This window comes from Capsicum annuum, chromosome 9 (genome assembly GCF_002878395.1).
Source record: "Capsicum annuum cultivar UCD-10X-F1 chromosome 9, UCD10Xv1.1, whole genome shotgun sequence".
Taxonomy (NCBI): domain Eukaryota; kingdom Viridiplantae; phylum Streptophyta; class Magnoliopsida; order Solanales; family Solanaceae; genus Capsicum; species Capsicum annuum.
Genome location: NC_061119.1, coordinates 51,793,450 through 51,811,596, shown reverse-complemented (window position 1 = coordinate 51,811,596; position 18,147 = coordinate 51,793,450). Strand labels below are relative to the sequence as shown.

At 36.9% G+C, this 18,147-nt stretch overlaps 1 protein-coding gene across 5 annotated transcripts; it reads right to left on the bottom strand.

Annotated features, from left to right (window-relative positions):
* Positions 1-13,384: 13,384 nt before the first annotated feature.
* Positions 13,385-17,889, bottom strand: LOC107842787 (guanine nucleotide exchange factor SPIKE 1). 5 transcript variants are annotated; one of them, XR_007044799.1, is made up of 4 exons: positions 17,543-17,851; positions 14,847-17,441; positions 14,554-14,739; positions 13,385-13,631 (listed from the first exon to the last, which is right to left on the bottom strand). XR_007044799.1 is itself a non-coding variant. In XM_047396789.1 (4 exons), the coding sequence occupies exons 3-4, from the start codon at positions 14,728-14,730 to the stop codon at positions 13,455-13,457; spliced, it is 354 nt and encodes a 117-aa protein (XP_047252745.1). In that variant the 5' UTR covers positions 14,731-14,739; positions 14,847-15,171; positions 17,715-17,889; the 3' UTR covers positions 13,385-13,454. The 5 variants fall into 5 exon arrangements, 3 of the variants coding, with proteins under 3 accessions (XP_047252745.1, XP_047252744.1, XP_047252743.1); XR_001666090.2 differs by having other exon boundaries at positions 14,847-15,195; XM_047396789.1 differs by having other exon boundaries at positions 14,847-15,171; positions 17,715-17,889.
* Positions 17,890-18,147: the final 258 nt, after the last annotated feature.

The following is an 18,147-nucleotide window of genomic DNA, read 5'->3' as shown; positions in this document are numbered from 1 at the left end:
TATGGTGCTATTCGTACGAAATAAATATGGATCTCTTTGGATGTGTATAGATTATCGCCAGCTGAATAACGTTATAACGATGAATAAGTACCCTCTTCCTAGGATTGATGATCTTTTTACCAACTTCAAGGTGTTAGATGCTTCTTTAAGACTGATCTTCATTTGGGGCATCATCAATTGAAAATTAGGGAGGTTGATATTCCCAGGACTGCTTTCTGAACTTGGTATGGTCATTATAAGTTTTTTGTTATGTTATTATGTTGACCAATGCTCTGGTTGCTTTCATGGACCTTATGAATCAGGTATTTAGGAAGTTTCTAGATTTATTTGTTATAGTCTTCATTGATGACATCTTGATATACTCCAAGAGTGGGGAGGATCATGCCAATCACCTCCTAAATTGTGGTTAAGTGTTGTGAATTTTGGTTAAGTGTTGTGACTTTTCTTAGGCATATTATTTTTATTGAGGGGATCAAGGTGGATCCATAGAAAGTTGAGTCAGTTAAGAAGTGGCCTAGACCCACAAATCCAACTGACATTAGGAGCTTATTAGGATTGGCTGGGTATTATATGAGGTTTGTGGAGTGTTTCTCTTCTATTATTGCTATGTTGATGAATATAACTCAGAAAAAAGGTAAATTTCTTGTGGTTTGATGCTTGTGAGGGTGATTTTGAGAAGTTGAAGGATAAATTAATTTCTGTTCCCATTTTGACCCTACCTAAGTGTACTAATGGATTTGTAAAATATTATGATATATCCCTTGTGGTATTAGGTTGTGTTTTGATACAGTATGGTAAGGTTGTGTCTTACACTTCTAGGTAGCTTAAGGTTCATGAGAGAAATTACCCAATTCATAATTTAGACTTCGCAGATGTGGTCTATTCCTTAAAGATTTGGTGACATTATTTGTATGGGGTGCATATAGACATTTATTCTAATCATAAGAGCTTGCAGTATGTATTCACTCAAAAGAAATTGAATCTCAAGTAGAGGCAGTGGCTCAAATTAATTAAGGATTACGACATAAGTCTCTACTATCTTCCAGGTAAAGCTAATGTCATTGCTAATGCTCTTAGCAGGTTGTATATGGGAATCTTATCTCATGTGGATGGGGAGAAAAGAAGATTGGTGAAGGACATTCACCAGTTAGAAAATTTAGGAGTTTGTCTCCTGGACTCTGAGGATAGAGGAGTGGTTATTTAGGAAAAGGTTAAATCATCTCTTAGTATTAAGGTATGGAGAAACAGTCTATAGACCCTATACTCATGTAGATTAAGGATTATGTGTGTTAGTAAAAGGTTATGTCATTCAATATTGAGGGAGATAGCATCTTGGGTATCAAGGTAGATTATGTGTTCCCAATGTTGATAGGCTACGAGAAAAGATTTGACTGAGGCTTATGAGTCAAGGTATACAGTTCATCAAGGTTAGAATAAGATATTTCATGACTTAAAGAAGATCTATTGGTGGAATAATATTAAGAGAGATGTAGCAAATTTAGTGGCTAAGTGTATGGTTTGTCAACAAGTAAAGGTTAAATATTTGAGGCTGGGTGGCATGTCTCAAGAAATAGAGTTTCCTGTATGGAAGTGGGAGAGGATCAATATGGATTTTGTTACTAGTCTTCTACGGTCTGTTAATCAGTATGATTCGATATGGGTTATTGTGGATAGGATGACTAAGTCTGCGCACTTCTTGCCTGTAAGGACTACCTACTCTTGTGAGGATTATGCTAAGTTGTTCATTCAGGAAATTGTGAAGTTGCATGGAGAGCCTGTGTCCATTATTTCAGATTGATGTACGTAATTTTCTAATCATATTTAGCATTCATTTCAAAAAGCTTTAGGCACGCAGATAAACCTTAGCACCGCTTTCCACCCTCAAACGGATGGAAAAGTGAAACAGACCATTTCTACTTTGGAGGATATGCTAAGGTCCTATGCAATTGATTTTGGAGGTAGTTGGGTTAGTCATTTACCTCTCATTGAATTTGCATACAATAATAGTTATTATTCGAGTATTCAGATGGCTCCTTTCGAGGCTCTTTATGGTAGGAAGTGTATGTCTCCTATTGGGTGGTTTGAAGTTAGTGAGACTAAGCTGTTTTGTCCTCACTTGGTTCACCAAGCCATGGATAAGGTGAATATTACTAGAGAAAGGCTTAAGGTTGCTCAATGTCGTCAAACGTCTTATGCGGATGTGAGGTGAAGGGAATTGGAATTCGAGGTTAGTGATTGGGTGCTCTTGAAGGTCTCTGCTATGAAGAGAGTGATGAGGTTTGGAAATAAGAGGAAGCTTAGTCCCTATTATATTGGTCCATATCCGATTATGAGGAGAGTCGGGAATATTGCTTATGAATTTGAGTTACTGGGAGTATGACTTTTATTCATCCTATGTCTATGTGTCAATGTTGAAGAAGTGCATGGGTGATCTTTCTTTAATTATTCCTACAGAGGATGTTGGTATTTCAGATTCCTTGACTTATGAGAAAGTCTCAATGGGGATATTGGACAAATAAGCCCATTGATTGATAATTAAGGATGTGGATTATGTGAAGGTTCTTTGGAGGAACCAAAAGGTGGAAGAAGCTACTTGGGAAGCTGAAGAGGACATGAAGTCAAAATATTTCTTCTTGTACCCCGCAATGGATGAAAATGCTTAAGGTATCATTTTGTTTTCCTTCTCATGGCATTTCTAAATTTATCGTTTGGGTATGTGTGTATTCTCTATGTTATCGTGATAATGAGTACCTTAACTCCTCATTCAAAGATGAATGATCCTAGGGGGGTAATATAATACCCAGGCCTTGGACTCAAAAATTTCATTGAAGAATTTAACACTGTCCAGGCAATAACTTAGGTGATGAGTCATACCCACTCATCTCGAGTCGTAGGGGATCAAACCGTCGCCTAACCTATGAGATTTCCCTAGGCCACTTCCTTGATCACGACTTGGTCCTAACGAATCATAAGGTCTGGTCACGAGTCGTAGGATGTGACTCATGATGATACTAGAGTGAATGCCCTAAGTTTCTACCTAGGCTACTAATTTACGTGACAACTAGTGGCCAGTCACCACGAGCCATTACCTGACCCATAGCAACTGGCAACAATTTTCTAGCATGTTTTTCATTAAGGGAATTTTGGTCTTTTTCCTTCCTTACACTTCACCCATGACTTAAAACACTTCATTTAGCGCTTTTTCCATCAGTTAACCAAATCAAAACACAACTCTCTCCTCTCAAAATTCTTAAGGCAAAGGAATTAGGGTTTTCAAGGGATTAAACATCTAGTCTTCAATTGGTGGTTTTCGCTCCAAATTTTTTGGTATTTCAGGCATGTCTCTCTTCCTTAACTTGATTTTGATATAAAGGCATATGTTTAATCATTGTTCATATGAATTTAATGTGGGTTTATAATTGGGTTGAGGATTTTGGATTATTTACTATTGGAATTTCTTTCCCCATGTTTTGATATGATATTCATGCTTTACATTGTGGATTTTGAATTTAATGGTTGCATGGTTATAGGAATTTGAAATGGAAACATGGGTTTTCCCCAAATTGTTGTATTTTGGCTTGAAAATGGTAATATCCTCAACCCATCTTCATGAACTTTGGTTTTAAATGTAGAATTTGCATGATTTAACTCACTTTTGGAACTATTGCATTATATTAATGAACAAATGGACTAAACGGATTTGAAAGGACTTGTTGTCCATGGTTTTAGTTTTATGGAACTTGGGTGTAATGCCCCGAAAGTACCCTTGGACGTCACACGATGCTCAAGACTATGAGTAGTCCCACGCTAACCCTTTTAGCCTTCTAAACTTGGAACTCATGATATAAGTAAACTAACATATGAAATCTGAAGATAACTATATTAATATCTTTGCTGAAAGTATTAAACTTGGAAATTAAAAAAAAACAATCTCTTCTGAATCTAAAACAAAAAATAGTCGAACAAGCCTCAACTTCTAACTAGAGAGTCACTGGGACAAGCCCCACCTAATGCTTTATTAATATTAAAGTCTGATAAAATGGTCCCTCAAACTATGAGGACTCACCAAAAGTCAGGATGTAGGTGGAGATATCCGTAGTCAATCACGCTGCTGGAACTGAGCACCAGAACTTACATTATGAGACAATGTAGCACATAGACATATATTTAGATCAATACCTCTAAAATGTACTAAGTAGGTGGGGGTGGATGCAGAAGTAAAACAATAATTCAATATGCACATAGATTTTCAAATAATGCATGCTAAGTGTAAATGACTCACCTTGGGCTTGAATAAAACAAAGACCGCAATATCATAAAACATAACCGATGAAACATAGTAATAAACATTGTGATCCATAACACTTAGTTCTAAAATCTTTAATTTTTATTCTTTCTTAGGGAGAAATCATGTGAGCTATCATGGAGTCCAACGTCTTACCTATTGGGAAGAGTTTTCCTACCCTTACCATCGGAATAGAACCTTAACTTAAGTGATCACTATACTCAACCCATATTGGGACTTAAAGCCTATGGTGGCACTTAGTTTTGGGGCATGTGACCTCGGACTCATACCCAACTCGATGCTAAATACTACTCCCATATTATGTATATCCTCATACTTTAGAAAATCCACCTCAAAAATAGCATAAGGGTTTACAAAATGAAAACGAGCTATGCTTCTCTTTACTTTAAATCATAATCAGGATGAACAAATAAGGATTCCATATCTTATCTTAAGATCAAAAGATCAATCTTTCCTTTAAATCTTGGTATAGACTTATCAAAGGAGCTTAAAAGCATCATCTTCTTGAAATCTCAAAACTTGTACTTAGGGCTTATAATATATATGCTTAACTGCTTAGGAATTCGTAACATAACTTCATGCTCAATAATCTTCTTTAAATACTTCAATAATTTCAATCAAGATAATGAGATCATAATCACAATATGAATCTTTTAAATCAAAACATGAGCATATGCAATCTTGATGCACTTAAAGCCTTGAATCTCATGCTTTCTTTCATATAACTTGTAACACAATATCATGCTTAAAACTCAATTGAAAATCTTTAATCAATTTCTCAAATCGTACTCATGGTATTCAAATCATAAAAGATAATTCTTCAAGTCAAGACACAAATAAATGAGAACAATTATGCACTTTAATGCTTCAATCTCTTTATAAACCCATAAACTCAAAACAAGATAATTTAGGTATGAACCCTAATTGCAATTTATGTAATACAGCTTTAAAACTAGTTTTGGGCACAAGGATAAAATGGTATCCTTGTTCACAAACCCCACCCCACATACCTTAAACTTTTAACTTGGAAGAGAAATACCAATCTTGATGCTTTCTTGAAGGTTCTTGAACTTGGGGAACTCGAATTCTTGATTTCTTAGGGATGAAGGAATTGAATTTTGTGATCTTGGGGGAGAGGGAAAGGTTTTCTTGAGAGATATTTGGAGAAAAAAAGGCAAATAATGCCCTAAATAATGTCCCAATTCGTGTTATGGGCGATTTGGGTTAAGAGAAAAAGACACAATTGCCCCTCTAGAAATTAAGTTCGTAATCGGGCATAACACGCTTACTGCGATGTGGTCTAATTATAGTCAGCCATATCCCTCACCGCAATGCGGTGAACTTGAAAATATGAATATTGCTGCGACGCGACCTTATCGCGTTGACTTGCTGGATTCGTGATCTAAACATGACCCAAACCTCATCCGAAAAATCCAAAACTTCTCCAAGGAATGCTTCTTACACCCTTCAACATGAATTAACTCAAAAATCAACACATTGGGATCGGGAAGACTGAACTAAAAATCCTCAAAGTTTAGAAGCCTTAAAATGACTAAGTCCCCAACACTTGGTGAAATTTTTAGGCCTTAATCCCCTAATGCATGCAACTAGAATATAAACTAAGTTAAGAATAATACGGGGTATTACATTGGGAGTCTAATGTTTTCATGAATTGGTTGGCATAATTGATTTAGCTTACAACCAAAATTGTGATGACCATACCAAACGGTAAATGCCTTAATGAATGAATCTTAGCTAAATGATTGGGTTATGTGCATAATGATTTTAATTTGGTCTTAAAGAGGGTTGTGTAGCGCATCATAAAGGTGAAGATCCCGAGGGGGACCTATACTAAAAACCACGTCTTCCGGTATAGGGGTCTATATGACCGTATGCATGGTTCACACACACTATATATATATATATATATATATATATATATATATATATTATAATGGTTAGCTCCTCAGTGGCTTTAGCCATTCCTCAGATTTCCTCGGTTTATGCAACTAACACGCGCTGGGACCCTTTTAGCCAAAGAAGATGAACCCATATAGATCGTGGTTCCTTTAGGATGGATAGAGCTACACAATCCAGGCTAATATTTTGGATACGACATTATTTCATCACATTCCCTGAGTTACTAACACGACCCAGCTTGGGTCCTTGTCGTAATGGGCATCCCAAGTCTGACCGGGACTGGAGACCACCCCCGTTACCCAACCCAACCTCCAGTTGTCTGCCCCGAGTTGGCTAAATTTTGAAAATATAACAAGATAGCATAACATTCTAGATTACAAACTCAGAGATAGATCTATTATCGAGACCGACCCAACCGAGTCCAACCGTCCGAACCCAACCATTAGCCAAACCATAACCACATAAGTTCCATCATAATTATATATAATCCCAAAATAAAAAAGGATAGAACAGTGAGAAATTTAGTCCTATGGTATCATCCCTAATACCAATACAAATACCAAGGTGGACACCAATACCGATCCTGCACATACCAACCCATAGTAGTTCCACAAAAGCCTCTAACCAAAAGAATACCAAAATCAGATTGGGACATTTCCCCAACCATATCCAAAACCAATATCCATAAATAAATCAAAGTAGGAAATAACATCCATGAAATGGAGACTTTCAGAAAGATGGAAGCTTACCACTTCAATCTAGTAGTTGATCCCGAATGTTCGATAGCTAAGCAGAAGAAGTAGAACTGTCGGTTCCTGCATCATGTGGTGATACATCCGCCCGAAGACGGGTTAGCGGATAAATGCTAGCATGAACTCAATATAAGGATGAAATGATTCCAACCAGTAAAACCAAGTAAACCAACTATATGCATACAAACCATACATATATATTTAACTATGACGAGATAGGGAACTGAGTTTAGCATGCATTTAAAACCATTTACCTAAGTATGTGAAGCTTAACCATACTTAACCACCCACGGGCTATATAGGTCCAATGTAACCCCCTGAACAGGCCCCGATGCGTGTAACGTATGAGCCGAAAATACCATTAGAGTAAGGGATTCTCAAGTTCCCTCATTCTCCATGATACATACATACAATGTACTTAGAGGATTCTCGCGTACCTCATAGTATCATAAAAAAGGTGGTCGCTATGCCCTACACCTCATGTCAACAAACATAAGTTTCCAGTGTTCCCTTATTGAACTCCACCTTCACGGTTATCCATCACACCCCGCTATTATTTCCCAATTAAAACCATTTCCAAGAAACCAAACCATTATTATTAACGAGGCTATACATAGTGGTATCATCGTACCTACTATAACTTGAAAGTATTGTCCTTAGCTAAGCCTTTTGGAGATCAAAGGAGTCTCATGTACCCATAGATCACATTACCAATTAACTTAGGGGAGTACCATATACCCCATAAGTGTTCCATTATTATGATTACTTGGGGGATTCCATTGTACCCTACAAGAATGATTGTTAAACCAAAACCATTCCATTTTGACTATTCCAAACCATAACCATTTAGGGTACCATTACCAAGTTTAAACCATGCAATAGTTCCATTAAAATCCAACAATGTAATCAAAGCACTCTCATAGGTATTTTATCAAACATATTTGGGACATAGAATTTCCAAAACCAAAACCAATTACCAAATAACCATTCCCATGAAACCAATTATCGAAAACAACCATTAAAGCATATAAAAGAATAATTAAAACATGGGAAAATCATAAACAAGCATTTATAATCAAAAACCCCATTTTATATTTGAAAATCCAAAACCATACAATAATCAAACCATGAAAACATTGTATAAAACCATGCCTTTAGTTGGAACTAATAATAAGAGAAGAGAACATTCCTTAAACCAAGAAGATGATGGACAAAAATAATCAACACAAGCCCTAAATAAATACTTAAGATGAAACCCTAGCCTTCCTTTACCCAAAATCCTTAGAGAGAATTCTAGAGTGTTTAAGAGAAGTTTCTAAGTGTTAATGAAAAGAGTAATAGGGCAAATAACCTTCCAGTAGGAATATAAGTCATAGGGTCTTATTAGGTTAAGTGGTGAAATGTCCAGATTGGCCTCACTTAAGCTCCCAAAAATCCCGTCAGGTAGGTATGACTATCCATACCAGTCGTACCCTCCATTATGAGTGGTACCTACCACTCATACCCAAGTCCATCTTCCTTGGACCCAATATTTTCAAAGGAATGACTAACCCTAAACCATGTTGTATCCAAGTATACGATTAGTATCCATGATCCGTACCCCTGACAGAATAAAATCCCGAGATGATTGAACACTGACCTCCATACGAGTCCATGGTATGACTCGTACCCTAGCTTATGGCTCTTGGTGAGCAACTCATACTCAGATCCAACTTAAGTTACCAAGCCTAAGATTAACTAAAGTAACCAAAAAACCTATATCAATCAATTTGACTCATACCACCCTAGTCGTATCCATTCCAGAACCAAAATCCACTCTACCAACCAACTTTGGTCAGCATACGACTAACCCATACCACTCGTATACTAGTGTACGAGTCATTTTCACTAGTCGTTTCTTGTCCAGAGACCAGAAATCTAGGAAATTTTCTAAGGGCCAGAAACCCATAGTGTTTCGGTCTCCCTCACTAGGAACATTCGTCCCCGAATAACGGACAAGGTAGGGTAACCACGAACATAATTCATTTGTATTATTAAATATCAATACAACCTTTAACCAAGTTTGGAAACACAGATGCAAAGATATTAATCTTTCCTTTAACAAACTCAGAAAATAAATATGTTTTCGAGAACACATACCTTCCACACGAATCCCAGGAGGAGAAAATAGGTGCAGATACTTGAACTTCATGTCCTTCTCTGTTTCCTATGTAGCCTCTTCCACTTTCTAGTTCCACCATAGAACCTTAATCGAGGCCACCTCCTTGGTCCGTAACTGATGAACCTGCTAATCTAGTGTCTCAATTGGGACCTCTTTATAAGACCGAGAATCCGAGATACCCAAGCCCTCTAAGGGAACCACCAAAGAAGGATCACCAAGACACTTTCTAAACATAAATACATGAAATACAGGTTGAATGGAGCTCAAAACAGAAGGCAACTCCAACTCATAAACCAGATTACCAGCCCTCCGCAAAATTGCATAAGGAGCAACAAATCGGGGATTAAGCTTCCCCTTCTTACCAAACTAAATTACTCTCTTCATGGGAGATACTTTTAGGAACACCTTATCCCCAACCGCAAACTCTAAGTCTCTACACCGTATACCCGCATAGGACTTCTGGCGACTTTGGGGAGCCTTGAACCTATCCCAAATCACCTTCACCTTTTCCATATCCTGATAAACCAAATTCAGAACAAACATGTCTGCCTCACCAAGACCAAACCATCTAATAGGAGATCTACACCTCCTACTATATAATGCCTCAAAAGGAACCATACCAATACAAGAATGATAGCTATTGTTGTAAGCAAACTCTACCAAAGGTAGACACTCAACTCAATTGCCACCATAATCAATCACACATGCCCGAACCATATCGTCCAAAGTATGAATAGTCCTTTCTGTTTTCCCATCTGTCTGATGATGAAAAGCAGTACTCAGACTCACCTTAGTACATAATCCCTTATGAAAAGATTGCCAAAAATGAGACAAAAACTGCATACCACGATTTGAGATAATTGAAACAGGTACCCCATGCAACTTCATAACTCCTGAAGATACAACTTCGCATAATCATCCGCTAAAAAGGTAGTCCTCACTGGAAAGAAGTAAGCAGAATTCCTCATCTTATCCACGATGACCCGAATCAAATCAAATTAGTTCCGCGACAGAGGAATACCGGTAATGAAATCCATATTGATCACCTCCCATTTCCACTCAGGCAAATCAATTTCTTGATACAACCCTTCAGGCCTCACGTGCTTAACTTTAACTTGTTGACACACCATGCACTTGGCTACAAAATCAGCCATGCCCCTGATTATACCATTCCATAAAAATATCTCTTTGATATCATGATACATCTTCATAGAACCTTGATGAACAACATAGTGTGATTCATGCACCTCAGCCAAGATCCTTTGTCGCAACCCATCAATGTAAGGAACACACAACCTCCTTTGGTACCGTAAAGTACTGTCACATCTGATCTCGAATACCATTCCCTTTTTTCCACCTACATCACTCTTGATTTTCATCAAGATAGGATCTAGCACCTGTTTCTCCTTATCCTCTTCATCAAGAGATGATCTAACCGCCTCCTGTACTAGAATACCACCATCCTCGGAGTCCAAGAGACAAACTCTAAGATTAGACAAGTGGTGAATATCCTTTACCAATTCCCGCTTCTCTTTACGTACATGACCAAAACTCCCCATAGATAACCTGTTAAGAGCATCGGCAACAACATTAGCCTTACCTGGATGATAGTGAAGACTCATATCGTAGTCCTTGAGAAGCTCCAACCATTTTCGTTGCCTGAGATTTATCTCCTTTAAGTGAACACATACTGTAGACTCTTATGATCAGAAAAGATGTCTACGTGCATCCATATAAATAATTCCACCATATTTTCAAAGAAAAAACCACCGCCAACAGCTCCAAATCATAAGTAGGGTAATTCCTCTCATGCACCTTCAACTGCCTGGAAGCATAGGCAATTACCTTCCCATGTTGCATCAAAACACAACCAAGTCTCACCTAAGATGTATCACAATATACCACAAGCCCCTCATTACCTTTAGGCAATGTCAAAACCAAAGTTGAAGTTAGCTTATCCTTAAGCTTCTCAACACTCCCTTCACACGTTTTCGACCAAGAAAACTTTACCTTCTTCTGAGTTAACTTAGTCAAAGGAGCAGCTATCGAAGAAAGCTTTCCAAAAACCGCCTATAATGCCCGGTCAAACCCAAGAAGCTCTGAATCTCAGTTGGAGTCATGGGTCTAGGCCATTTTTTAACCACAACCACCTTCTGAGGATCCACCCTGATCCCCTCACTAGAAATAATATAACCCAAGAAAGTTATAGTGTTCAACCAAAACTCACACATGGAAAACTTGGCATACAATTATTGTTCCTTCAAGGTTTGCAACACCACAAAGAGGTGATTGGCATGATCCACCCCACTTTTAGAATGCACCAAGATGTCATCAATGAACACAATTACAAAAAGATCCAAGAACTTTCTGAAAACCCTGTTCATTAAATCTATAAATTCCCCCAGGAATTAGTCAATCCAAATGACATAACCAAGAATTCAAAGTGTCCACACCGACTACAAAAAGTCGTCTTAGGTATATACTCCTCCCTAATCTTAAGTTGATGATACCCAAACCAAAGGTATATAGTAGAAAAGAACTTGGGACCTTGCAACTAATCAAGCAAGTAATCTATACTTGGAAAAGGATACTTGCTCTTAACTATTACCTAGTTCAACTGCCGATAGTTAATGCACATCCAAAGGGAACCATCCTTCTTGCGCACGATTAACATCGATGCACTCCACGGGGATTCATAGGATGAATAAACCTCTTATCCAGAAGATCCTTAAGTTTTTTCTTGAGTTCCCTCAACTCAGCTAGAGTCATTCTATAAGGAGGAATAGATATTGGACGAGTGTTCGGAACCAAATAAATACCAAACTCGATTTCCCTATCCGGAGGAACACCAGGAAGAACATCTGAAAAAGCTTTAGGAAACTTATTTACCATCAGAACTAAGTAAAAAGAAGGACCTTCCGAGTTAGAATCTTTAACCCAGACCAAGTGATAAAGACACCTTTTGGAGATTAATCTCTAAGCTCTAAGATAAGAAATAAACCTTCCCCTCGAAGCTAGGGAACCACCCTCCCACTTGATAACCGCTTCACTAGGAACCTAAAGATAACCTTATGGGTCCGGCAATCTAAGGACGCATAGCAAGAGTGTAACCAATCCATCCCCAGAATAACATTAAAATCCACCATATCCAGCTCAAACAGATCTACCAAGGTCCGCTTGCTACCAACAGATACCACAAACCCCCTATAGACTCTTTTAGCAATAACCGAGTCACCTTCCGGGGTAAAAATAGAAAAAGGATTCAAAAAAACCTCAGGATCAAGACCAAAACACACAGCCATATATGGGGTCACATAAGAAAGAGTGGACCCCGGATCAAGCAGGCAATACACATCATGAGAAAAGAGTTTTAATGTACTAGTAACGACGTCAGGTTATGCCTTAGATTCCTTTCGAGATGCAAGAGTATACAACCTATTTTAGCCTGTGTCGGTACCAGAACTAGGAGCAGACACAGAAGCAGAACCACTAGGTACAGGAGCAGAAAAAAAAAAGCAATCGGAGCCTTGACTTCTTCCGAAGCACCCTTACTAACTGGACAGTTTTTTAGCATGTGTCACTACAAGAAAAACAACCTATAAGCAAGGGAAATATGGTCCCAGATAGTCCAAATCTTGTCCCAATTAGTCTTTTAGGATGGGAAAAATTTAGTCGCATCCTGTCCTAATAGGCTCCACCGCAAAAGGTCATTAGCGACGAGTCTAATAAGCCGGTCCGTAAAATCCTTTTGAGAAGGCAAAAAATCTGGTCGTAATTATCTTTTAGCGATGGTATATCTTGTCTCAATTGACTAATACCTGGTCGAAATTATCCTTTTGCAATGAGCGATCTCATCCCAAATAGACTAACTACCTCGTCATAATAATTTTTTAGCGATAGTATATCTTGTCTCGAATAGATTAACTACCATCGTAATTTTTTTTTGCTACGATATTTCTCGTCCCAAATAGAATAACTACCTGGTCGTAATTATCCTTTAGCGATGAGAAAAATTTATTTCCTAGATTAACCTTTAAGGACAAGCAACATCTTAATCTTAAATCAACCTTTAAGGACGAGCAAATTCTCATCCTAGATAAACATTTAAAGACAAGCAATATTTCTAGTCTCTAATTGACCACAAATGAGCCTAATATCACAAAATAATAAATTTCGTCAAATAAATATAAAATTACTATTGAAAATCTCGATATAAAAACATGATATAAGTAGAGACCAGGAAACTTAGTTAAGATCCGATGATATTAGTTTCAATATTTGTTTCACAAAAAACATAGTTACCATCCCGATCGAGCTAGAGTATGATATCAAATATTCCATAACATTTGAATAAATAGCAAAAAAATAAACTCCTGTTGCTACTGTTTAAGTCATTGGCTTTCGGTTCAAATTGCCTGCTTCCATCACAGGGCCAAAAATAATCAAGTCCTCGACTTTCAGTTCCTACTATTTCACCTAAATTAAATAACTCCTGCAACAGTAAAGCAAAATTTTAGTACATTGCTTCACCACATATGCTCGGCATAAATCAAGTAAATATATTAGAGTATCAAATTCAATTTATAACCACTCAAGTGCAGAGAAAGCTCCATGAACCATTTAAAAAAGATGGAGTAACAAAAATTGCCCAATATGTACATCATACCTTAACACTAAGCATAATCAAATACTTCAGCAGTTAACAAGAGTGCCATTTTAATAGTATACTCAAACCTTAGTAGCACTTCATTGTCACAACTTGAACATGAATAGAGTCCTGTTTAGATTTGTAACTGTATATGAATAACTAAAGCTCTTTAAATAGTTGCCAACTGCCAGCTTTCTTAAGGAATTCTACATAATTTCAAGTGTCATCAAACCAAATCAGAAACTAACTATTTTTTCTATTTCTTATACTTCTATTACGACTATTTACATCTTGAGCTGGGGATCTATCCAGAAACAGCCTCTTTACCTTAACGACTAAGTACACTTTTCCCTCTCCCGACCCAACTTTGTGTGGATAAACACTGGGTATGTTATTATAACCTTAACCTGAAGTAAATGGTACACCAATGAGGTTAAAGAGATCAGTATAAATTGCATTCTCAGCTGCAATAAAAAATCAAGAAACTACAGAATGAATTAAATGCTTTAACATAAAAGATTACCCACCATACAAAACTGTAAATCCAAGTCTAGATGCTAATCTTTATGAAAATTGGACGACCAGTCGTAGTCATAAAGAAAGAATATATGAATCCTAATTAACTAGGAAATAAATAAGGAAAGGATTTCCATCACTAACTTGGAAACAAAAAACAAAAGATAATTTTTCTTGGTGAAGCACGATTACTAACTTCCACCTTCAAACATCACTACAAGAAACAGGAAGGCTATCTAATCGAAGTTACCTGCATCACTACACCAGCAACAACAACAGCGCATTGAGCAGCTTCTGCCCAAGACTGCATTTCTTGATGAGCATCACAAAGATGCAGTAACCACATTATGTGAAGATCTGGCACAGGAGAAAATGTCATCGCTAGTTTATTAAAGCTCTCTGCAGCTGCATATCTGTCGACATTCATAACAGAGCCCTATAGGAAAATAGTGCAAGAGAATTACAAGAGAGTTAATGACAAAACACCTTTGAAGAATATTAATACATTGTACTTAGAGCAGTGATTAAGGAGGCCAAACTTACAGAAGTGCATATTCCAGGATGGCATCAAGAGCCATAAGAACACTCTCAGAAAGAAATTTCACCTCAGACCAGTACCAGAGGTTTTCTGCTGATCCTTCGTGAACAGTAACCACTGCATTTACTGGGATCCAAGACTCTACTAATAAGGAGGAACTCTTAGCCTCATTTTCTATTTCCTCAAAAGAATTTTGAAGACGATGAGCATCACAAATTTCTTTTAGTATTCCATCAGGTTTCGTTTGTGTTACTTGAACTTCAGACATTCTTGAACTTCAGACATTAACTCTGACAATGTAATGGTTAGCATGACTCTTAATCTTCTCGTCTGCATAAAATAAGAGAACAAGCTCTGCAGATTGAAACAAAACTAAAAACAGTAAACAATGTGAACAGGAACAGCAATATATAAACTTCCACTACAACCCTAACCCAAATAAGTATCTCCATCCCAATTACAACCCTTTTCCTTATATTTTTATTTTGAAACACTGCAAGTCGGAGAAGGTGGAAAGCAATTTGCTTTAGAAATGATCATTTTCTCTTGCCATCAATGTCGCTCCGTGAAGTTCAAAGACACTGTTAAAGACAGGAAAGAGTGCTTTCCAAAAAAAGAACAGTTGATTTCATGAGAATACATTCATAAATAAGGATGTGATACAGTCAACTCAGTAGCAATACGCTTTGTTGTAGCAGACCGTGAGAACTTCTCAAAAAATTCTAAAACTTCAAGACTAACAGCAGCACTCAGGTTCTCTTCCCAAATTTCCTGAAACGTTCTTACTATTATTGGCAATAGAAACTAAATTATGAAAGAAAAAGAAAGATATAAATGTTGTAAATATATGTATAACAAGGTTTATGACTTCTGACTAGTGATAGAAAATATTCCAAGGTTTCTCAGTGTAGGAAATAAAACAAATAAAACCCATAAGAGGAGTACCATCTTTTGCCTTAAGATTGGGTACAATGATTCCCTGAAGACTAGTGTTAAAGCTCCAATTTTGGAGGAATGGGCTTGAGCTAAGACTTCTCTCATAGAATATGGCTAACTAGGCGAGCTTAACTGGGAGTTGAACCTCTACCACAAATAACCATTTTCCGGAGTTCCCAGAAGATGTATAGATATTAGATGTTGAGTACCACAGAAGAAAAAAGGAAAAAAAGTTTTATCACAAAAGAAAGGGAGGGTGAGAGAGAGATTGCATGTGCAAAACTTAAAAATTGGGAAGCTCAAAAGGGTTGGTCAACTTTGAATGCATATAATGTACTATGACTTCTTGCCTTGCTGCTCAGACATATAGTGGTTGATTGCAGGTGAAAGTCTGCCAGAATATTTTGGGGATGAAGGTCCATACCCTATCACACTACTAGAACTACTACCAACAAGCATGTCATCAGCAGGTTTTCTATGCGGCAAAATATGTAGAACCAATATGAGTACCGCTGAGCCAAATAGTCTAGTAACAGACAAATAACACCAAACACCAGCATTTTAGATGGCAAAATTGCTAGTGCAAATTATTTTCCAAGAAGGTCCAATGGCAATATGGCATGCCCTGTTCTAGAACAATTAAACGATTTAGTGGTGTGACAGAACCTTTTAATCTAAACTCCCTCTATTTTAGTTTGTTTGTCCGGTTTTGACTTGGCACGAGGTTTAATAAAGAAGACTTTTGAATCCATTGGTCTTAAACTAAAGACATGTAGAATGAACCAAAATGTCCTTCAATTTTTTGGTTTTAAAGATGATATATGGAAAGTTAGAATTAAGGAGTAGTCCAAAAAAGGAAAGAGTCAAGCCTTTGGAAACGAACTAAAAAGGGAAGTAAGATGGGCAAATCGAAACAAAGGGAGTACCATTTTCTCCTATAAATCACCTATAGTAGTTGAACTTGGTTCTTAAAGCATTCTTAAATGTTAAAAGATTTCTTATCACTATTCTAAAATTTGAACAGGAAAATAACACAAGACATTTAACAATTGACATAATGAATTCTGATTCTCTTGGAAGACCACATTGACAAACAAGTGAGCTAAAATCAAACCACGGCTAATGAAACACTCGTCCTACAACACGAAAGACCTAATTTATGTCATCAGCTATATTATATTCAGATTTTCTCATGAGACGACTATGTTTGGGTAGCATATAAGAAATTTGTATCATTAAACAAATGGAAAATCTTCTTAAATTGGCTACCAAAATAATTTACAATTATGTACCGTACTGATTGGCTACAATTAAAAATCTTAAATGCATTAAATCTTCTTAAATTGGATACAATTAGAATACCTAAAGCTTACAAACCCATTCACTGCAAAAAGGTACCAATTGTCATAATTATGTGTAATACTGATGATGTCAGCAAAAGTGAGTTCATAGATAATATTGGAGATGTGATTTTTGCACAAGTAGATACTACCCAAGACACTGCCGATAAAGAGGCAGAGACATACTCTTTGCTGATGCAGAAAATTATCCCAAACCCATATGAAAAATACACCAGATTAATTTAAACTAAGACAACATATTAACATATAACGAGAAAACATAAAACAAGTTGTAATAACCCTGGGCTTTTTTGGTTCAGTGACCTGAAAGAAGAAAAAGTTCATTAAGAATCGATCAATTTGCCTTACTCTCGAATGAGACTTTCAGCACAGTTACTATAGAGAAGAAAAATGAAGAACCACACCTTTTCAATCACTAAGCATCCGATATATACAATCAAAAATAAGTCCAAAAGGACATCCCAACACTGCGAGCACAAGGATATGCAAGAAAACACATTGGGGTTGCTAAAGCACGATGACCAATCTATAGGCAATACAAATTGCATTACACAGGAAAAATAGTGTAAAGTAGACCTCACTGAAGGGAATCGAGTATCAAGTTTGCGCACACAGCAGTAAGGAGAAACTTGAGAGATGCAAATTAGGGCAAATTTTGTTAATTGTACAGAGAACTCTTCTGTATGTTTAAGTGAAAAGATAGACAGCTTTAATTTTTTAATTGTAATAAATTAAGAAATATCCGTTTTGGTGCCTATTATGTTTTGTTAATTAGCCAATTATAATTTTTTTAATTAAAAATTTTACAAACAGTTTGGCAATATTTCTTTCTCCCGCTTAAGACTCCAAATTGTCAATAGAGACCCGTTAAAAAAAATTTTAGGACCAGATTTGATACCTTCGCAATAAATTGAACAATTAGGGGTCGAAATATAATCTCATCTGAATAAACAGACTTTTAGAGACGAGATTATATTTTGGTCCCTAAATGTTCGTATTAAATAGACCT